Here is a 23,736-nt window from a genome sequence, read left to right on the forward strand (position 1 = left end):
GTTCCATTTCCCAATCAGCTAGTCCTCCCTGAACCAGGACAATATTTTGATCAGTTGTGGCTCCAATATCAGTGGGGTGGTGAATCCGCTCCAGGTTTCAGTCAGAACTCTAAAGGAGCTATCCAAGGTGCTGAACCCTACCCTCAAAGTAGGGTTCAGCACATTCCTTTTCCTGGGAACCTGGGGAGCCACTACTATTCAGAGCAGAGAGCTAAATGGACAACTAGTATGACCCTGGACTACGACAGCTTCCTCTGTCTTCCTCAGTTTTATTTCCTGGATCAATATAATACTGGTTGGTTGACAACCAGAAGTGAAATAAAGGAGAGAAGGAAAGAAGAATATCCTAGAATCTAGGCACTAAATCCTCTTCACTGTTTAGTCTCATTCCAATCAATGTTTCCATGTACAGTGGCTGTTTTTGCGACGGCTAAATCTTTTCCTCACATAGCGACACAAGGTAGGCACATTTTAATGGATGTCGCTATCACAAGCGGCATTTTAGAGGGCAGAGAGATCTGGCTACTCTCCTCATCAATGCATCCTATCGTGCATGGGGTATTTTGTCTTGCCCCGTTTTCACAATAAGGGGATGCAAATTGAACAGGGCGATGAATTTCACGAGGAGGAAGGATGTCAGTCTTTGATTTGATAATTGGAGATGAGAGTGAAATTGCTTTGAGCTTTCAACCAAATTCTGGATGTGTGTGTGTGTGTGTGTTCTGTTAGGAGCAGCGGTATTAATGTTGGCTTGGAAATGCGGCGGTAATTGCAGTGCACCAGAACGACCCTATCGCAGACTGTGTGCACTCTGTAATTGTAATGGCCCTAGGCCTGCTCAGAAAAGAGCGCTGGAAGACAAGGGACAATTTTGCCTAATCACTCTTTTTGAATGAAATCAGTGTGTAGTTAATCTACTATTATAAATTCTGGCTTCCTAAACAAGAAGGTTTGTTTAATCACTTGGGCTGGGATCCAAGTCACCAGAGGGCATGCAGCGCGCGCAATGCTGCCTTTCGCTTTGGTGAAAACGCCCTTTTCATGTTGTCTGAGGGAATAGCTGTGGCTGGCATTGAAAGAATATTTTTGGCAATATTTTGCATCCCCCTCCCCTAAGGGGAGGGAGACACAAATGTGAGCCGGGCTCTTTTCTTTTTTCTTTTAATAATGGTGACTTTCCAAGTGCTTTTACTAATACAAAAATTCCAATGTAACACAGCTTACATGTATTTTGTAATTACCCTTGTGGGGGGAAGTAAAATGGGGAATTTTTGGTTTCAAACTAGTTTGGTGGACATCATGTTTTATTTATTTATTTATTTATTTATTTATTTATTTATTTATTTATTTATTGCATTTATAGCCTGCCTTTTTTCCTCCAAGGAACCCAAGGCAGCATACATAATCCTCCTCTCCATTTTATCCTCACAACAACAACCCTGTGGGGTGGGGTGGGCTGAGAGTGTGTGACTGGCCCAAAGTCACTCAGTGGGTTTCCATGGCCGAGTGGGGACTGGAACCCAGATTTCCTGAATCCCAGTCCAACACTTTAGCCACTACACCACACTGGCTCCCACATGTATGCGGGACTGTGCAGCTGCCAATTCTGTGATGTGAAGCAGGGATGATTTGGGCGGGAGATACAGACAGCGAGAGGATCAGTGCTTAACCTGCCTTCACATGCCTGCCACTTCCCCCCCTGCATCTCTCTCTCTCTCTCTCTCATTCACACACACACACACACACACACACACACACACACACACATATAGGCACTGGAGTTCCAGAACCATGTTTCCATGGCAAGGCCTGGGAGATGTATGGAATAGTAAAATAAACTAAAAAATAAAATAAAAAGTAAGAATGTCTACCCATTAAAGGATTTTTAGTTCTTGGGAACTCCCAAGGGTGATCCATCTGGCACCTTGCTTATTATATTTTAAGCATCAGGTGAGGTCTGTCTTGTTTACTCGGGTTTTGTGGGGTGGTGATGGTTGTCACTTCATTTACTCTACTGTTTGGCTTTTGTATCATTCGGTTGGTTGGTTTGGCTTATTGGTTCGGTTTTCTAGCTGCTGTTGCTGTTTAACAGTGCCCTTTATTACTGTTCTATGCTTGTTTATTATTATTAATAAAGTAGTTTTATTGTTGTCTTCAAGCAGTTTCAAATGGCTTTAAATTTGAGTATGTTAGATGTTTTATATGATGTTTGATCATGTTGTGATACAGTCAGAGAGCTTTGGCTCTTGGACAGTATAGAAATGTACTGAATGAATGAAACAGATGTTGAGATCTCACAATAAGTTGTTATGCTACATGCCTTTTATGGCAGTTTTTTAAAAATATATGTATTATGTAGCTGATTAATAAGAACATAGGAAGAGCCCTGCTGGATCAGACCAAGAGTCCATCGCATCCAGCACTCTGTTCACACAGTGGCCAACCAGCTGTTGACCAGGGACCCACAAGCAGGACGTGGTGCAACAACACCTTCCCACCCATGTTCCCCAGCAAGTGGTGCACATAGGCTTTCTGCCTCGAATACCGGAGATAGCACACAACCATCAGGGCTAGTAGCCATTAATAGCCTTTGCCTCCAGGAATTTATCCAACTCCTTTTTAAAGCCATCCAAATTGGTGGCCATCACTACATCTTGTGATAGTGAATTCCATAGTTTAACTGTGGGCTGTGTGAAGAAGTCCTTCCTTTGATCTGTCCTGAATCTCCCACCAATCAGCTTCATGGAATGACACCATGTTCTAGTATTTCGAGAGAGGGAGAAAAATGTCTCCCTATCCACCTTCTCCACATCATGCATAATTTTTTACACCTCTGTCATGTCTCCCCTCAACCTCCTTTTTTCCAAGCTGAACAATCCCAGCTGTTGTAACCTTAAGAACATAAGAAGTGTCAAGCTGGATCAGGCCAAGGGTCCATCTAGTCCAGCACTCTGTTCACACAGTGGCCAACCAGCCATTTGCCAGGGGTGAACAAGCAGGACGTGGTGCAACAGTACCCTCCCACCCATGTTCCCCAGCAAGTGGTGCAAACAGGCTTACTGCCTCAAATACTGGAGATGGCACACAACCATCAGGGCTAGTAGCCATTGATAGCTTTTGCCTCCAGGAACTTATCCAACTCCCTTTTAAAGCCATCCAAATGGGTGGCCATCACTATATCTTGTGGTAGTGAGCTCCATAATTTAACTATGTGCTGTGTGAAGAAGTACTTCCTTTTATTTGTCCTGCATCTCCCACCAATCAGCTTCATGGGATGACCCCAGGTTCTGGTATTTTGAGAGAGGAAGTAAAATGCCTCCCTATCCACATTCTCCGTACCATGCACAATTTTGTGCACCTCTATCATGTCTCCCCTTAGTCTCCTTTTTTCCAAGCTAAACAGTCCCAGTTGATTTAACCTTCCTTCATAGGGGAGATGTTCCCGTCCCTTGATCCTGGTGAGCACAGATTTTGACTTGGCTACTAGAGCCAGCTAAAATTTTGGAGCCTGAGAGTCAGTGACTGGCCCAAAGAAGCCTTGGAACTTGAACCTGGGTCTCTCCTGTCCCAATCCAACATTCTAACCACTACACCTCACTGGCTCTATATCTATATTTATATCTATCTTATCACCAAAAACTTCAGTATGGGTCCGTATGAGAGACTGAAGAAAGTGTGAAAGAATGTACAATTTCTTAAACACACATTGACTGGGTTCAGACAACACAATAACCAATGGTGGTTTAAATAGTCGATGCTTGGTTATTTAACCCACCATGGTTTATCATGTTGCGTGGAGGGAGTTTTTAACCAACGGTTGGTTATTTGGCCAAAATAGCCAACGCAAATAACCAACACTATGCAGACTTGGCTATATGAGCCACCATTGGTTATCATGTTGTGTGGAGGACACCATTGGTTATTTCCTCAGCCACCATTGGTTATTTTGTCAGCCACAGAGTCGCAAGGCAAGAGCGGTCAAAGCAGTGGCTGCTGTTCTAGTCTAGCCGGCAAGATAGTTTTTTGGTAGCAATGGCTGATGGGATACTAACATGGGAGGACTGAAGGGGGAGAGAGGGCGGGGGATGAGTGAGTCAACTCAGCGTGAACTAATAGTCAACTCAACACTGATCCTAATCCCCAACATTGTTGATTATTATCATGTTGTGTGGGGAGTACCCCCTAGATAAACAACTGTGGGATTGATTATTATCCAACCATTGCTTATTGTGTCATCTGAACACAGTCATTGTTAGAAAAAGAAAAGGCCATCCTTAATATTTACTGTTTTCTGTTAATTTCTCTGATTTATTGGCATGCCAGAACCGTAATCTTCACAAAATATACACCCCCTTTCAGCCCCACTCATCAGTAATACTTAGCATTTATATAGCACTTTCAATTATTATTATTATTATTATTATTTATTTATATAGCACCATCAGTGTACATGGTGCTGTACAGAGTAAAACAGTAAATAGCAAGACCCTGCCGCATAGGCTTACAATCTAATAAAATCATAGTAAAACAATAAGGAGGGGAAGAGAATGCAAACAGGTACAGGGTAGGGTAAGCAGGCACAGGGTAGGGTAAAACTAACAGTAGAAAGTAACAGTAGAAGTCTGCACAACATTTCAAGAGTTCAGAGTGCTTCTCTTGTGCTGTAACCATTACAATAACCCTTTAAAGTAGGTCAGTATTATCCCCATATTGCAGATGGAAGGATTTAGGGCAAGAGAGAATGCCTTACCAAAGGCTGCTTAGTGGGTTCAGTACAGAAATTAAGATTTCTAATCAAGGATGTCCTGATTCATAGCTCACACTCTTGTCCCACTCTACTAGCATTAAAGTTCTCTAGCTGAAAATAAAATGTTAGATGATTCTCAAAATTTGCCTTTTGGTTTTGCAATTCTTCCTAAAAAAGATCTTTGCAAAACTCAGAACTTCACCAGCAGCTGTCTCTTTAAAACGGTGATTCCCAGATCTGAAACGCTGATAAATAAAGGGGTCCCAGAGGCACCTTTGTACTGAGTCAGATCGTTGGTACATCTAGCCCAAATCTGACAGCAGCTCTCCAAGGTTTTAGGCAGATGAAGGGGTTCCCCCCCTGGCTCTGGTACCTGGCATCCCTTTAATTGGTGATGCCAGGAACATAAGAACACAAGGTGGGTGCCCTGATATATCAGACCAAGGGCTTTAGCTTAGTGGTAGAAGCCATGCTTTGCATGGAGATGGTCCCTGGTTTAATCCCTAGCAACTCTGGCTTCAGCTAGACCTACTGGTCTAGCGCAACGGAGGGGTGAAGATCTCCTGATATTTTTATCGCTAGATCTCCCCCCCTGTTTACATGTGGGGCGCAACGACTTCGGAGGGAGAGGACGTCGTGCCCGCCATTTATTTATTTTTAAAGAGTAAGCAGTGCATGAGCGCTCATGCGCAAAAGGTGTTTTTTTATTATTATTTTTAAAAAATCCTGCTCACCCCACCCCACCCCCGAGGGACGCAGAGGTCCTGAGGAACTCTGCGCCCCATGCGTGGGTCCCAGCTCCTCGTGAGTAACTGCGAGGAGCCGGGACAAACCGTGACAGTGGCCCCCACTTTCTGCGGTCTCAGGATCATCCCGAGACTGCGGAAAAAGTGGACCTAAAGTGTAGGGTGAGATCACGAGGCAAGGGAGGGATCATCCCTCCCTGATCCCGGGATCCCCTGTGCGTCATGTGAATGCACAGGGATGATCCCAGGGATCACCCTGGGATAAAGCCCCGTCTAGCTATGGCAGAGGCCCAAGTAGGACTGGGAAAGACCTCTGTCTTGAGCTACTGCCAGTCAGTGTTTGGGATGGGTGAACGAGCAACGTTCAATTTCACTAGGATTCTCCAAACGTCATCTCACTGCGTGTTTCAGTCCCGATTCCTGTTCGAGTTTTCAATCGCCGCTTGCTGTGCTCAAACAGGACAATTGTGAAACCCGAGCAGCGACTCAATGTGAAAATTGTGCAGCTTTCTTCCATAGAGTAAAGCGGGGCTTTTCTTCTGCAGGGGGAAACCTGCACAAAATTTTACACAAAGTCAACTTGGGAAAGTTGTGCAAATCGAACGCAAGCACACAATTTGCAAATGTTTTCGGCAGACACATGCTTGCGATTGCATTTGGGACTTCAAACAGGGCACGCTCAAAAAATACAATCCTCGTACATCTGTAACCAGTGTAGATCAGCAGATGTTAGACTCTATCCCCTCCTCTCATGGACCACTTGAAAATTGCTGGGCATCTCTGCAGACCTCTTAGTAAACTTTCTTTGTTTTTACATTGCAGTAATACCAATTTCCCGACAATGCACACTTTGCTCCTGGATTAAATTTGAAGATTTGCTTCTAGATTAAATAGATAAATTTGCTTCCGGTTTAAACATTTCAAGTGGAAGTTTTGGCATCCGCCCAAAGGAGCTTTGGCTATCGGGCGGCATAGAAATGTAATAAATAAATGAGGCCAGGGCCACGTTCTCCTATTTGATAATTTGGCCCTAGTCAAAACAGCCTTGATCTGTGTTGTCAGAAAAAAATGAAGCAAGTGCAGGGCAAAGGGCAAATATTCTCAACTGTTCTGCAACCTTTCTGTAGACCACCTGAACGGAGCTCATGGGCCACCAGTGGTCTATGGACCACAGTTTGAGAACCCCTGATGTATACTGTGAATAATCCATAGCAGACAACATCCACATGAAACCACCCATCCCGCTGCAGGCCTGTTGTCTGCTATGGATTATTCACAATACAATACAATACTCAGCTAGATGGACCAATGGTCTGACATGGTATCAGGCAGTTTCCTATGTTCTACATTCATACTGGCCCTGTATCCTGTTTCTAATAGTGGCTAGCCAGTTGCTTTTGGGCAGCTCATGAGCAGGGCACAAAGGCAATAGCTCATATCTGTTGGCCTTCCGTACCAAAAAATTGATATTTAGAGAGAGAAAGATTGCTTGTGAACATGCCGTGTGTGTGTGTGTGTGTGTGATAAAAGCCAGGAGCAGGACACCTTGTGAGTTCCAAATTGGTTATGCTGGCTAGGGCTTATAGGAGTTGTAGTCCGAAACATCTGGAGGGCACTATTTATTTATGTATTTATTTATTTATTAACAATATTTATATACCACTCCCTGTGCAAAATGTCAGAGTGGTGAACAGATAAAATAGAATAAAAACAGAATTAAAACACATTAAAAGTAGATTTTTAAAAGAAACAGAGTGCAAAATAAACCACGGTTGGTCATTAAGGGAAGGCTTTCTGGAACAACAATGTTTTCAGCAGGCGTTGGAAGAAATGCAAAGTTGGCACCTGCCTGACCTCCAGAGGCAAGGAATTCCATAAGAGGGGGGCCACCCCACTGAAGGCTCTTCTCCTGGTGGACTCCAATCGGTTGATAGGTCTATGCTTTAGGGTGGATTCCTGCATTGAGCAGGGGGTTGGACTTGATGGCCTTGGACTTGATGGTTGTCCAGCTGCCTTCCTGAGGCAGCTGGACAACCATCTGTCAGGGATACTTTAGGGTGGATTCCTGCATTGAGCAGGGGGTTGGACTCGATGGCCTTGTAGGCCCCTTCCAACTCTGCTATTCTATGATTCTGTGATTCTATGTGGAACCACCAGGGGCATGCCTTCGAATGACCTCAGTGACTGGGCAGGTTGATAGGGAAGAAGGTGCTCTCTCAGGTATCCTGGTCCCACTATATTACATACCCCTAATTAGCCAGATAAGATTATGGCTAATAGATTGAATGAGGAACTTTCTGTACTGAGCTAAGGCCCCTTGTGTGTGAGTCTCCAGGGTAGTGATTTTGGGATACAGGCAGGAACAAAGGGGTGTAGAGAGACAAAGTGGGAAATGATACTTAGCTTGGAGAATGGAACCGGAAAGTGCATTTTGAACAAAAAAGAATAAAAATTGTTATCTGTGTGGAATGTCTAAGTAGTGTGAGGCTCAATCTCGTAACACTAAACTTCAGTGTTATGTCCAAACTAGCCCAGAGCTAGTCAGCAAAATTTAAGGTGAAAAAGCAACAGTCTGACAAAGTGGGGAGGGGGAGTCTTCAGGAGATGACAGAATACCAACAAGGAAGGGGGCAAATGAATCTCCTGGGCTAGCAAGTTTCAAGGGCACTGGGTAGTGCAACTGAGAAAGCCCCATGGCCCCTCCAACCATACCTCGCATGGGGCAAAACAATTAAGAGGGTCTCTCTAGATGACCTCAGTGGGCCGGCAGGATCATATGGGAGGAGATCGCTCCCTGGAGCACTGAAGTTGTGATGTGAATTGTTGTGCACCATCCAGTGAAATAAATATATGTCTCAACCACTCAAGCCCAAGGTGGGCTGATGAGAATTCAATGTTAGGATGGAGAGTAGACCACCCAGGTTGAGAAGACTACCTGTCACCCAGCATAGCTCCTGATGAGACTTTGCAGCGATGGGGTGATGATAGGTTTCCTAGTCATGGGAGGAGAATCGCCTGCCAGTCAATCTAATTGCCTGCGGGTGACTTTAGGCCCTTAGCTTTCCTGCTAATTTCTTAGGCCAATCTCACGGCTTTTTCCATGCAGTGGAACCAGCAGTAGGTTTTCTGTTTGGCATTGGAAATCCATGAAACTTCCAACGCAGGACTTCTTGCCCTCCCACCTTCTCTTTCTCTGTCAGATTCATAGTATTTATCCTTCTTCCAGCTTTGTCACTTTCACAACATCCTCTGATTCACTCCAATGTTGTCTTTTTCAGATACATTGTGTGTTTGACGCAATTTACAACACTTCCTCCCCAACGCGAACATTGGCAGGAAGCATAGGTTTTTCTGGAGTCGACATCCATTCATGTGCTTAGAAGGTAAATGTAATATTCATTACCCCGTCTCCTTTCCTTATTTATCCCGGCTCACATGCTGTGGCTGTTATCATGCGCTCAATCTCCTTTTCCTGTTTTTCTCAGAAAGATCAAAAGAGCTGCCTTGTGGTTTTCTTATCTCAAGATTGGGTTTTGTGCCCCCCCCCCCCAATTGGCTGTGCCTGGATGCACTTTGAGAGCATTTGCTTCCAACTGCAATCCTACCAGCTTCTTGTCGGAAAGAAAGGGCTCCTGCTGATTGGGTGGCAGAATCAACATCATGCGTTCATCTGTGTCAATGTGCAAACACTTGGCAGCTCAGTTCAGTATGAATGGTACAAGAATCTGTGATAATGCCAGTTCCAAAGTGAATGCCACATACTTTCTCTCGCAGGTGTGTGTCCCGAACAAGGCAGACGGTTTGCAAATATTACAAAAGGGCAGGCAGTGACTTCATTGTGCAAACCGTCACACAGTGAAGCCCATTGCACACGCCATGGGCAACAGTTATTCAGGGGCCAATCTATACTAGCAATTTATCTGCTACTGTAATATCAAACTCACATGCGAGGCACATAACATACTCCCCAAAAGTTGTCCTGACACTATTTCAATATTTTGGTTTCCCCCAGACTGCTTTTATGATGTTTCTTTCGGTGCCTGCTGTTCCCATGTGCTGCAAAGATGTGTGTTCCATGGTAGCGGAATTGTAACTCTTACCAGTGGGGGTGGCTTTAAACCTGTACAACCTATTTTGCAACTCTCCCTCATCCCTACTCCCATGGTAAGATCTACAGTTCCTTTCTCCTCTTCCTTTCATTCCCTGCTCTTTCCTTGCAGTGATATTCATGGGATTTGCGGGCAGAAAATCTGTAAGTTTTGTGTGCTGTTTTTCAGTGTGCAGGACAAACTGCACAACTATGAACAACCACACAATTTAGTTTTGAACCATTTCTTCACAGCTGGAAAGTGTGCATGCTCTTGGTTTCCCAAGCCCCCCCCCCCAAGCTATTTCTAATGTGCACCTATAGAACTCTGCTGCATTGAATAACCACACACTTTATTTTTAAACCTCCATTCCTGTGCAGCAGTGAAGGTACGCATGCAGTCAGCAGACTCGAAAAAAAGAGAAAAGCAAACTGAAATGGCAGAATGCTTTCCCATTTCTCCCACAATTCCAGCTCTATATTTTGACTTGTGGCATGTGCTCGCGCTATAGACGCAAATGATAAATGCACGTGACCATTCAAACTTGTACTTTTCCCAGAATTGCAATACTATGCAGTCGTGCATGGCTCTTGATCGCATTATAAACACGATTGATACCGTGCGGTATTCCTTAGTGTGTGCCCTGCAGCATTTTGAAAAGGCACCAGCCCAGCAGCGCCTCACAAACAAAACAGACTCTAGTGTAGATTTCCCCCCTGGTCTGCATTAATTTCTACTGCTGTTGGTGCATTTGAATTGGGAACATGATATACAATTAAGCCAATTAGATCAGTATTGCTGTTTGCACACTTGAGTGGGGAAAAGCATGCACAATCACAGATAATACGAATGCCTTACGTAGCAATGATTTTGAGCTGCTTTGACAAAAATCACATATCTGTTTTTACGGATAAATGGCCTGGGTACCCTGCAATCCCAGGGTATAGAAAAGCAAATGTGTATGCAGAAGATAAAAGGCACATCTCTGCAGCCTAGTTGAGAGAGGAGACAATGTTCATGACCTCTCTCTACAGCTGAGTGACACAGCTTTCCTGTTCCATAATACCTGTGTATCAGCGTGGGCAGGGGAGAAAATGCATCACACAAGGTAAACAGGCAGGAAATCCAGGCTGAGTTTCAAACAAACTTAAGTTTCCCTATTTAAACAAGGTAACCCAACAAGACTGATGCAAATGTGCTTTTCCACACGTAGTTAGCTAATGTGCATGCTTCATAGTTTATATACAACCTAATATTTAGATGATGATGATGATGATGATGATGATGATGATGATGGTGATTGCCAAATTAGATTTTCTTTTCTCATTGAGGAGTGTAGTGACTGTAGGATAGGTATGGTTGTCCCTGGATACAGAGCACCCTGCATAAGGAGTGCCTTCAGTGGCCGCCACCCCAGTCCATTTCACAGTGTTGCCACAATGTGTGGCTTGTGCAGAATTGTCGATTGAGCAAAATAAAGCTGTGATTTTACATTTAAAAATCCACCGATTTGTATCTAGAACAAGTGGCATCAAGGTAAAAATCAGGAGGAAATACTGTAAAGCTAATTAATGGAAGCTGATTTTGCACTTAGTACCCAAACAACCTGTAGAACTTTGAAAGAAACAGGTAAAGATGCTTACTGCTTTCTTTCACTCTCATTCCCTGCAGACAGTACACTCAATAAACTCTAAGCCAACCTCCCCCAACCTGGTGCCATCCAGATATGAGGCAATGGTAGAGTTGGTAGAGCACTTGCTTTGCACGCAGAAGGTCCCAGGTTCAATCCAGATAGGGGCCTAATCTACACCAAGCAGGATATAGCACTATGGAAGCGATATATGGTATGTGTCAATGGGCCCCAACAGTTGTCAGTGCACTTCAATACCGCCTTAAAACAAAATGACAACTTGGGAGCCTCATGCCTGGTTTGCACATTCACCCCCTTAATGAGGGAACATGTTGGAGAAAGGATCAGGACAGGCTTTGGCCTGACCCAGCTCCTATTTAACTGGGGATGAGATACAAGAAGAGTCTTGCTTGATCAGACCAAAGGTTTATCTAGTCCACCTTACTGTTTCCCATTGTGGCCAATCAAATGCCATAAATAAAACAAGTTTGAGAGCCAGTGTGGTGTAGTGGCTGCCGTGTTGGACTAGGAGTCGGGAGAACTGGGTTCTAGACCCCAGTCGGCCAAGGAAGCTCACTGGGTGACTTTGGGCGAGGAGAGGAGCAGGATCATGTGCACTGCCTTGGGCTTCTTGGAGAAAAGGCTGGACATAAATATAACAAGGCATCACTGAACAAAAAGGCATTCATTTCTTCAGGAAAATAAACATGTGGATAACCATTTGGAAATTCACTGGAAGAAGAACATTACGGCTGCAGTTAAGGAATTCATCTGCAAAAAGAGAACTGATTCCTTTGTTTTGTTAAACACTATTTATTGCCTTGCCTTCCATTGCTATGGCTACTATTAAGCATTGGCAATATTTGTATGTAAAGTGAAGGGAGAGCCATTGAAAAGAAATGTCACCGAAAATAGGAAATATTTCATTGGGGAACAGCAATTAGTGTTTAATTTAAAAAAAAAATGCTAAAAGAAATGAAAATCATCTCTGAACAACATTCTCCTTGTCTTATCTGTGGCAAGACAAGGAGAAATTTGCACAATATTGGACCTTGAAATAAGGACTGGGTGATACATTAATCATCCAAGATGATAAATGAACCATCTCAATTTGACTGGGTTTGATGTGGATGTAATCCAATAGTTAATCTATGTTGCTTGATTATGATTTCTGAATATCCAATTTTCTGAATTAAACGCACACACGCACAATCAGTGCAACATGCTTGTTAGAATGTTATATTAGGACTTGAAAAATCTGGGTTCTAATCCCCACTGAATCATAAAGCTCACTGGGTGACTTTGAACCCATCACTGAATTTCAGCCTAACCTAACTCACAGAGTTGTTGTGAGGATAAAATGGAGAGGAGAAGGATCCTCTCCATTTTCAAATACTCTTCAAATACTTAAAAGGGTGTCACACAGAGGAGGGCCAGGATCTCTTCTCAGTCATCCCAGAGTGCAGGACACGGAATAACGGGCTCAAGTTACAGGAAGCCAGATTCTGGCTGGACATCAGGAAACACTTCCTGACTGTTAGAGCAGTACGACAATGGAATCAGTTACCTAGGGAAGTTGTGGTCTCTCCCACACTAGAGGCATTCAAGAGGCAGCTGGACAACCCTCTGTCAGGTATGCTTTAAGGTGGATTCATGCACTGAGCGGGGTTGGACTTGATGGCCTTATAGGCCCCTTCCAACTCTATGATTCTATGTACACTGCCTTGGGCTTCTTGGAGAAAAGGCAGGATATAAATATAACAAATAAATAAGTACTTCTCATGCAGGTCAGAATCCCCACTTTTCCTATAATCATCCATCAGTGGAGGCATATTTTACTTTTTTTTCAACTACAACAACACTGTGTGTGTGTGTGTGTGCGTGTGTGTAAAATTTCAGGATGAATACAGGTGGGTGGAAGTTTAACACACACATAGCCAAAGCGCCCCTCCTGATCAGAATTGGGACTGCACATGCTTAATCTGGAGTAAATAAAACAATCACACATAGCTCATCTCTGCATGATTTCAAGAACATTTAATTTTGCCCTTTCAGGGTGGCTAAAGCGTAATTTTGAGAACATGCCTGGCCTAAATGGATTGGGAAGCATTAATTGTCAAAAGAGATTGGGTGCATGGATTAAAAGTAGAAGTTACTGTAATGTTCAGATGCCTTAAATGTAAATATGTGAAATTGTTGTCTATATTATGTATGCTGGAATAGATATGTCTTTATTTATTTATTTATTACATTTTTATACCGCCCAATAGCCGAAGCTCTCTGGGCGGTTCATAAAAATTAAAACCACAGTAAAACACCCAACAGTTTAAAACACAATTACGAAATACAGTATAAAAAGCGCAACCAGGATAAAACCACACAGCAAAGTTGATATAGGATTAAAATACAGAGTTAAAACAGTAAAATTTAAATTTAAGTTAAAATTAAGTGTTAAAATACTGAGTGAATAAAAAGGTCTTCAGCTGGCGACGAAAGCAGTACAGTGTAGGCGCCAAGCGGACCTCTCTGGGGAGCTTGTTCCACAACCGGGGTGCCACAGCGGAGAAAGCCCTCCTCCTAGTAGCCACCTGCCTCACTTCCTTTGGCAGGGGCTCACGGAGAAGGCCCCCTGTAGATGATCTTAAGGTCCGGGTAGGTACATATGGGAAGAGGCGTTCCTTCAGATAACCTGGCCCCAAACCGTTTAGGGCTTTAAATGTTAATACCAGCACTTTGAATTGGGCCCGGACCTGGACTGGCAGCCAATGAAGTTGTAAAAGGACTGGCGTAATGTGATCTCGCCGGCCAGTCCCTGTTAATAACCTTGCTGCCCTGTTTTGCACCAGTTGAAGTTTCCGGACCGTTTTCAAAGGCAGCCCCATGTATAACGCATTGCAAAGGTTTTAAAATGCATACAGTTCCAGGAAGTTTGTATTTGCAGGTTGGGTAAGTATGAAACAAAAGAAGGGGGAGTGAATGCCTGAGTGCTGATTGGATGGTGGCGAGGGAGTGCTTGGATTGGCTGGCAGAGTGAGAGTGGGAGGAGCGAAACACTCACAAGCTTCATCAACACAGGGGGGAATTGAATTAAGTCCTGAGTGCGAGTGGCGTAGATAGTCTTGTCAGGTGTAGCCTGGTGGGCATCTCAGGTGAAGGCAGGACAGCATAGTAACTAATTTACACTCAAATCCCTAATTATCTTAATTCTGGAGGAAATGCCTGGAACCAAAGGCCTGGAAATCAGTGTAAGGAGTATATGGGATCGTCCTCTTAGGTTACCATGCCTCTCTCTGAAGTCTGTATTCTGTGCTTAAGAGCCATACTGAGTGGATTCAAATCAAATAGCACATGATACTGTTACTTAATGGACTGTGCAACTTTAGACTGAGGAGAGGGTATTGAGGATTTGAGTTTCTCTTGTTTTAAAAACAACAACTCCCTTTCCCCTGAAAAAACGTTCATGCTTAACTGCCTTGCCAACATTCTCGCTTCCCATGTGCTCTTTTTTTAACATGGGGTGCTGCCCCCTCCCTCACCTTGCTATTTCTGCAAGATTGCATCAACCTTCAAGCCAAAAGAGATCAAGTGGTGCTAGCCCGTAAACAGGTTTTCCTCTGTAGACTCCCTGAAGGCAGAGAACTGCTCGACACACACACACACTTGCTTCCAGAAATAACATCATATTTAAATATCTCAGGGTTCCTATTTGCCCTTAGCCCTGGAACGTATTAAAGAGACGATAAAGAAAAGACAGCCTCTGTGCATGTGCGGAGTGACTTCTTGTTACTACGTAGAAGCTACAGCTCAACCTGAACATCTGTTAGTAGGAAATCGGGTTTCCAGGAAGGCCATCACTTCATATTTACAGAGAGCCACATTAAAAAAAAAAAACTTTTAAAAAGAAACTCAACACTTTCATTCTTGCACCTGGTATGCATGCCACATTTCCCTGCTCCTGAAGCAATTAAATTTATTTTATTTTATTTTATTTTATTACATTTATATGCCGCCCCACAGCCGAAGCTCTCTGGGCGGTTCACAAAACCTAAAAGCAGTAAACATTAAAAGTATACAAAATTTAAAAACCACCAGAGACATAAAAACAACAGTATAAAAACAAGCAGCATCCATTTAAAACAATGCCTATTTTTTGCACCAAGACATATGCCAGGTTACAACAATCTGTATTTCCCGGAGGTTACACTAGCCAGAAACTGCCAGTTCCTTAGCGTTCTACACACCCCAATCCCCTATTTTTTTATTTTACTTTGCCAGTTGGTCAACAGCTCTGGCCACATCAGCACGCACAGCACCCTCCTGGGATAATGGAAGCATCTTACAGCTGACCTCGGCCTGTATATCACATTGTGTATCATAGATACTAGTCTTTCAGTCTTTCCTCCTGCTTCACCTACTACATGGCTCAGGACCGTAATACATGATGGAACGCCTCTCCCAACCTGAACACTGTGATGAACATCTGGACCCCTGTCTGAGTGTGACCTCCGAGGGAGGCTTGGAGGGTGGTAACAAGGGAGAGGGCCATTTCGGTAGTGGCCCTCAACTATGGAATTGAGTTCCCACTCAGGCCCAACTGGAACCAACACTGTCATCTTTTCGGTGCCAGGTTAAAACTGTCCTCTACTCCTAGGCATTTAATGGCATATGATGGGGCATGCATGCCAGCCATCTGAACAGGTCTAGTATTCCACTGAAACTATTTTTAGCTGTCTAAATTTTGTATATTTATATTTTTATGCTGTATTTTATTATCTTATGAACTGTAAGCTGCCCAGAGAGCTTAAGCTATTTGGCAGTATAGAAATGAAATGAAATCATCATCATCATCATCTTTGCAATTGACCAGACACGGCCAGATCCACACTACTGCTTTAAAGCGCTTTAAAACAGTTTTGACAACTGTATATGGAGTGTGTCCTGGGCCGCAACAGTTGTTAAAACTGTTATAAAGCGCTTTAAAGCAGTAGTGTAGATCCTGCCGTAGAAAAGGAAGAGGAAAAGAGAGAAAATATATACCACTGGCTATGGAAGTTAAAGAACTATGGTAACAGGAAAAAGTTACAATTATTCCATTACTCACATCAGTCAGCAGCATCACATCAACATTTTTTTTACAGAAAACTTTTAGAAACTGGGCCTACCAAAATACATCCACACCAACATCCAGAAAACAGTCATATTTAAAACATGCTCAATTGTCAGGAAATTCCTGAATCAGTAAAAAAACAGGATGACTTGGCAAAGCCTGTCATGACCGACTAGAAAAACCGCCACAAGCAAGAAAAGAGAGAATAATAGTAATAGTAATAATAATAATAATGAGGAGGAGGAGGAGAACGTGGAAACATTTTTCTCCCTCTCTCAAAATACTAGAACCTGGGGTCATCCATGAAGCTGATTGGTGGGAGATTCAGGACAGATAAAAGGAAGGACTTCTTCACACAGCACATAGTTACATTATGGAATTTACTACCAGAAGATGTAGCGATGGCCACCAATTTGGATGGCTTTGAAAGGGGGTTGGATAAATTCCTGGAGAAGACTACCAATGCTACTAGCACTGATGGTTTTGTGCTACCTCCAGTATCCGAGGCAGTAAGCCCGTGTGCACCAGTTGCTGGGGAACATGGGCAGGAGGGTGCTGTTGCATGATGTCCTGCTTTGTTGGTCCCTGTTTGACAGCTGGTTGGCCATTGTGTGAACAGATTGCAGGACTAGATGGACCTATGGTCTGATCCAGCAGGGCATTTCTTATGTTCTTAATAATAAATAGTTTGCTCTTCTTCAGCCTAACTAATGTAATTTTTATTAACTTTAATTAATTTCCCTTGGACCTTGCTGTTTACACCGTCCTCCCCCGTTAATGCACAGAATAACACTTTGTTCATCTCATGAAGTGGACTCTAGTCCACAAAAGCGAATGTGTTAGTCTTTTAAGGTGCCACAAGCCTCTGTGTTGTTTTTGCTACAACACAGTAGCTTTGACCCCTGTACATCTCCCACTCCAGTTCTGCGGTCTGGGCTTTTGAATCTCCTGTTGATTGACATTCAGCCGTAAAGAATTCTTAGCGTGCCCTAAAACCATTTGTTATCTTTCAGCTGCATGGATGGGCAGCTGCACTTCCCCAGTTATTTTATTTCTGCACAGCAATTTTCTGGAGATACCTAGATATTTAAGCCTCACTGGTTCAGTGGACGGCATTATCTATTCTCAGCCCGTCTCCCCAGTTCCCTTGCGTAAGGCTTTCTGTGTGGAACTGGAGAGCAATTTTAATCCATTTCAGCACAAACCTGGTTCTCTGCCACATATCTGGTTCTCTGTTCTTTTTCTGGAATGGCATAATGTACAATCCGTCCTGCCACCCTTGTGCCACAAAATCCCCCCACCCTTCTGCATACAGTGTGAGCATGTAGTTAGGGATGGTCTAGTTTCTTCAGCCTAGACGTGGATTCAGTCAGACATCTGTTGTGACATTTTCCACCTTTTTTCTACCCAGAGCTGCTTGTCCTTCTAATTCTGGGGATATCTACACCAGCTTTTTCTTAACGGGTAGGGCCCCCTGCAAACAGCTGATTCAGACAGCATTGCATTAAGAACATGAGAAGAGCCCTGCTGGATCAGACCAAGGGTCCATCTAGTCCAGCACTCTGTTCACACAGTGGCCAACCTGCTAGCGACCAAGAACCGTCAAACAGGACACAGGTGCAACAGCACACTACTGCCCATGTTCCCCAGCAACTAGTGGCTATGCCAGCTGTTGCTAGGCAGATCATGGCCATAGAGATCAGTAGGGCACAGTGGTGGTGGTGTTTTCAGCTGCCCTAAATTCATGTCTCTGGTAGGTTCCTGTTACCCACACATACAGGTCCTTGTTACACACATGATACAGTTAGCTGCTGTGGAGCCCTTTACCCCTTCTGCAGAGCATGGGTTATGAAGGTGACTTAATGGGGGTAATTAACCCCTCATGGAGAATGCCCCCCCGAAAAATCCCAATGCTTTGTGGGTCACTCCCAGAGGCTACTAGGAGGAGGGCTTTCTCCGCTGTGGCACCCCGGCTGTGGAATGAGCTCCTCAGAGAGGTCTGCCTGGTGCCTACACTGTACTCCTTCCGTCGCCAGCTGAAGACCTTTTTATTCTCTCGGTATTTTAACAACTAATTTTAATTTACATTTAAATTTTACTGTTTTAATTCTGTATTTTAATCTTATAACAAATTCTGCTGCGTGTTTTTATTCTGGTTGTGCTTTTTATACTGTATTTTGTATTTGTGTTTTTAGATTGTTGGTTGTTTTATTATGTTCTTCATGGTTTTAATTTTTGTGAACCGCCCAGAGCGCTTCGGCTATTGGGTAGTATAAAAATGTAATAAATAAATAAATAAATACATACCCAGCATGGCTTAGCAAGTCATGCGAACTCAGCCTCTGTCTCATAGTACTAAAACCCAGGGTCATCCCATGCAGCTGATTGGTGGGAGACTCAGGATAGATAAAAGGAAGAACTGCTTCACACAGCGCATAGTTTCACTATGGAATTCACTTCCACAAGTTGTAGTGTTGCCCACCAATTTGGATGTTTTTAAAAAGGGATTGGACACATTCCTGGAAGAGAAAGCTGTCAAAAAGTAGTGTTCCAAATATCACCAGGGCCAGAGCTACACCAAGCAGGATATAACACTATGAAAGCGGTATGAAAGTGGTACATAAGGGTCAAGAGCCACACCAAGCAGGGTATAGCACTATGAAAGTGGCATGTGGTATGTGTCAATGGGTCCCAACTGTTGTCAGTGCACTTCAATACCACTATAAAGCAGTAGTGTGGCTCCTGCCTTTTATAGACCGCTTTCCTAGTATAATATAATATAGTATAATCTCCTCTCTCATCTTACACTATTGCCCCGCTCGTGCTCTTCGCTCCTCTGATGCCATGTTTCTCGCCTGCCCAAGGGCCTCTACTTCCCTTGCTCGGCTCCGTCCATTTTCTTCTGCTGCCCCTTACGCCTGGAACGCTCTTCCAGAACATTTGAGAACTACAACTTCAATCGCAGCTTTTAAAGCTCAACTAAAAACTTTTCTTTTTCCTAAAGCTTTTAAAACTTGATGTTGTGCAGACTTTATACTGTTAGTTTTACCCTACCCTGTGCCTGTTTGCATTCTCTTCCCCTCCTTATTGTTTTACTATGATTTTATTAGATTGTAAGCCTATGCGGCAGAGTCTTGCTATTTACTGTTTTACTCTGTACAGCACCATGTACATTGATGGTGCTATATAAATAAATAAATTAATAATAATAATAATAATAATAATAATAATATCCTGCTTGGTATAGATTAGGCTTAAGTTAGTTAGCTTGCAGAAAGCATAGTGGTGGCAGAAGGTATGGGCATGTGATGGATAATCGGGATTTATAGGAACAGTGGCGGTCTGGGCCAGGTGTTAGATTCTCCATATAAAACCACACAGAGAGAAATGCAGAAATGTACAACCCTGTAGATATTCTCCACAGATTCCATAGAGATGAACTGGATGCATGTCAGTGCAGCGAAAAGCCCAGTAGGAATGGCAGTAATTATTATTTGTACTAACAACATTTTGCCGTAGGAATTAAAATTATTTTCTTCACTAGAATTGCAGAGTGTTGCTTGGAAGTCTTAGAGCATCATCAGACGAGATTTATGCCATGTTTGCTAGTACTGGCCACTCTCGGTTCTTCACAGGATATTTTGATGATGCAGCATTCCTCCCGCTCCTTCTGCTCTTTTTTCCATCACAAAAAAAGCTCAGGAAAAATCTGTGTTTTGGGCTATAACGATACTTGCCGCCATTTCCTGCTGTGTGCAGGATAAACTGCGCGATGAAAACGCCCACTGAATGGGCTACGTGGTCACTGCTCGCTTCCTCTTTCTTCTGTCTGAAGGAAGAGGAAGCTGTTCGTCCCCATTGTGGGACAGAAGCAGGAGGCAAAGCGATGGTAGGGAAACGCGACACCCCAGCCTGATGAGGCTCTGAAGTGTTGGTGTAGGTGGATGGGTGGGGAAATGAAACTCGTGGGTGTTGGTAACGATCTGAAGATGAGTACACAGAAACTTCTGTTATTTTCGTGATGAATGAGGGACACTTTAAGGCTCTCAGTAGTGATGGCGACTGGTTGTCTTACCATCTGGGGTCTGGAGTCCTTAGATTCAGCTATTGCAGGGGGATTTCAATCCATTTTGAGGCTCCCAAATTCAAGAAAACCATGGTGTTTTTCTCTCTCCCACCAACCATTATTTCCCCAAATGACACTGAGGGCACAATCCTGTGCATGTTTAGACATAATGCAGAGAGACTGTGGAGAGGGAGACATTTTTCTCCCTCATAATACTAGAACCTGGGTTCAGCTCATGACGCTTATTGGTGGGCGGTTCAGGACAGATCAAAGGAAGGACATCTTCACACAGCACATAGTTAAATTATGGAATTCTTTACCACAAGACGCAGTGATAGCCCCCAATTTGGATAGCCTTAAAGGGGGATGGATAAGTTCCTGGAGAAGCCTATCAATGGCTACTAGTCTTGATGGCTAAGTGCAACCTCCAGTATCAGAGGCAGTAAGCCTATATACACCAGTTGCTGGGGAACATGGGCAGGAGGGTGCTATTGCACCTGCGTTCTGCTTGTGAGTTCCTGGCTGAGAGCTGGTTGGCCACTGTGTGAACAGAATGCTGGATTAGATGGACCCTTGGTCTGATCCATCATGGCTCTTACGTTCTTAGAAAAAAGTCTCCCAGTACTCCCCAGCCAGCCATGGGGCTGAAGTTCTGCATTCCTGGTGTTATTATTAACCACACTACTAAAGAAAAACTCATGAGCTTGGCTCACATTAAGCCTTCATGGGGCATGTACAGTTGTCGTTAGCACAGACAGAATCCACATTTCTTGAACATCATTAACACTTCATGAAAGGGTGCCAGAGTGAGCGAGGAAGGAGACAGGTGATGGCAACTGGTGTTCCCTCATAATGAGGCCAGCAGGAAAAGTGCCAGAGCAACCATAAAACGGCCGCTTCAGGCTCTTCTATTGGGCAGAACCTCAAATCTCCCTGGAAATAATGTCCTTTCTCTTATGAACTGCAAACATGATGCATCATAACGGACGGATTCTTACTGCCCAGACATGCATCTGACAGAGCTGTGGGTAGGGTAGATGAAGTGTGTTATTATGGGATATCTGATCTGTGCTATATCCCTGTCGTTCCAATAAATGGGCATGCTGTCTAATCTTTGCAGCATGACAGAGGTGATGAACACACGCGAACCCGTGATGGAGGAATTTACCTTGAGCCAGCCCGAGGAAGAAGGAGGCACCACCAGCCAGGTAAATGCCGGCCACTTATATACGATGCTACAGTCAAGTCACGTTACCTCTTTAGTATGTGTCTGGACTATTTATTGCCGTCGAGCAAACAAGAGTGGCACACCACAGGTATGCGATATATATATATAAACTGCATTCGGAGGTTTGTTTTTATATGAATTGCAAGGATTGAGAGCCTTTTTTTTTTTAAAAAAATAGTCCATTCCTGTGACGCCTGAGGCTAAATTCCTGTTGACTTGGATGAAAGCTAACAGTGTTTCATGCAACACCGCACTGGTAGAGCCGTCATGCGCACAAGCATTGGGTTTTAGCATCAACCAAGTGGTAGATTTAAAACAGTCTTCCCCAACCTGGTGCCCTCCAGATGTGTTGGACTGTACCTCCCATCATCCCTAGTGAACCATGCTGACTGAGAATGATGGGAGTTGCATTCCAACACATCCGAAGGGCACCAGGTTGGGGAAGGCTGCTTCAGGGTCTTGGGATTGCATGGATAACATTTGGGATGTGCAGACCATTATGGCTGCAATTATTTTGGACCGCCATGACAAAGTGGTGATTTAGTACAATCATAGCATCGGTCAATCATGCTAGGTTGCCTTTTAATTGTATATTTTACAGTGATCGTCCCTGACAGTTTTGAATTGATTGATAGGTATTTATCTGGAAAAGCATTTCCCTTGAGGGCTATTAATTCTCTGAGTGCAACCATATTGTCTACAGGGAGCTTTTTTACTTCTTGATTTGTACATTTGTGGCCCACACACCAGTCTCTAGTAATGGACCTCAGATAGCAAGGCTGGAAAAGCCCTCGGCTGTGGAATTGTTTTCTGTTCTGGTTGACAGCAAATTATGAATACAGTAGGGTGACCGTATGGAAAGGAGGACAGGGCTCCTGTATCTTTAACAGTTGTATAAAAAAGGGAATTTCAGCAGGGGTCATTTGTATGCATGCAGCACTTGGTGAAATTCCCTCTTCATCACAACAGTTAAAGCTGCAGGAGCCTTACCCTTGTTTGTATTCAGTCACTCTTGCTATGCTTTAGCAGCTTTAGCAGCCAGGATAGCACCAATCATATTTTCATCAGAAGGGCATTCCAAAGTCAGGGGGCCACCACCGAGAAAGCCCTCCTTCCTGTAAATGCATAATGTATTTCTCCCACTGATGGTACTCAGTGAGAGTACCACCCCATTGGTCATCCTGGCTGGAGCAGATGGGAGTTGGAAATCCACAACATCTGAAGGGTGCCAGATTTATAAGCTGTCCTCTTTTACAGAGGATCGGCCTCTATTTGAAGGGCTGTTTTGTTGAATTCAAGTTTAAAGGTAAAGAACGTAAGAAATGGTGCCCATCAACAGCTAGCTTCTTTTCTCTCTCTCTGACAACCCCTTTTCTCTCTTTTGGACACCCCTTTTTCTCTCTCTGACAACCTCTTTCTCTTTTTCTGAAGACTTTGTGACATTTCCTTTCCTCTTTTTTCGACAGCCCCCCCCCCTCTCTTTCTCTGGGCATATCTACACCAGGGGAGAGGAGGGGAGGATCACGAGATCCTCCCTGTCAGTCCACACGTGGCATGCGATGTCCTGGGAGGAAGGAGGATGTCGCGGCCACCATTTTTAAAACACACACACAAGAAGAGTGCGCTCCAGCAAAAAGTACAAGGTAAGGGGGGGGGAAACGCTTCCCACCCCTGATGGGCACAGAGCACCTGAAGAGCTCCATGCCCCATGCCCGGTTCCTGGCTCCTCACATGTATTCGCGAGGAGCCGGTATGAAACCGGGACAGCTGCCCACACCTCCCGCGGTTTCAGGACACTCCCAAGACCACGGGAAAAACCGAGTTAAAAGCCGTCCTGGTTATCCCTGGGGCAGGGAGGGATCATCTCTCCCTGCCCCAGAATCCCTGTGTGTCATGTGGACACACAGGAATGATCCCAGGGCAATTCCCAGGATAAGCCGTCATGTTGACATTCTCTCTCTCTCTCTCTCTCTCTCTCTCTCTCTCTCTCTCTCTCTCTCTCTCTCACACACACACACACACACACACACACACACACACACACACCCTTTCTATCTCTCGGACAACCATTTGCCTTCTTTCTGATAACTGCTTTTCTCTTTTTCTGACACCCCCTTCTCTTTA

The 23,736-nt window shown here is 44.0% G+C and overlaps 1 protein-coding gene across 2 annotated transcripts in view; it reads left to right on the forward strand.

The window, feature by feature from the left end:
- The window catches only part of LBHD2 (LBH domain containing 2), a 56,281-nt gene that overhangs the window by 27,131 nt on the left and 5,414 nt on the right, over window positions 1-23,736 (forward strand). For both annotated transcript variants that reach the window (XM_063118082.1, XM_063118083.1), the window contains exons 2-3: window positions 8,772-8,876; window positions 21,505-21,592. In XM_063118082.1, coding sequence (XP_062974152.1) covers window positions 21,506-21,592 — 87 coding nt within the window. In that variant the 5' untranslated portion in view covers window positions 8,772-8,876; window position 21,505. The remainder of the gene's footprint in view (window positions 1-8,771; window positions 8,877-21,504; window positions 21,593-23,736) is intronic.

This window comes from Elgaria multicarinata, chromosome 2, assembly GCF_023053635.1.
Source record: "Elgaria multicarinata webbii isolate HBS135686 ecotype San Diego chromosome 2, rElgMul1.1.pri, whole genome shotgun sequence".
NCBI lineage: Eukaryota > Metazoa > Chordata > Lepidosauria > Squamata > Anguidae > Elgaria > Elgaria multicarinata.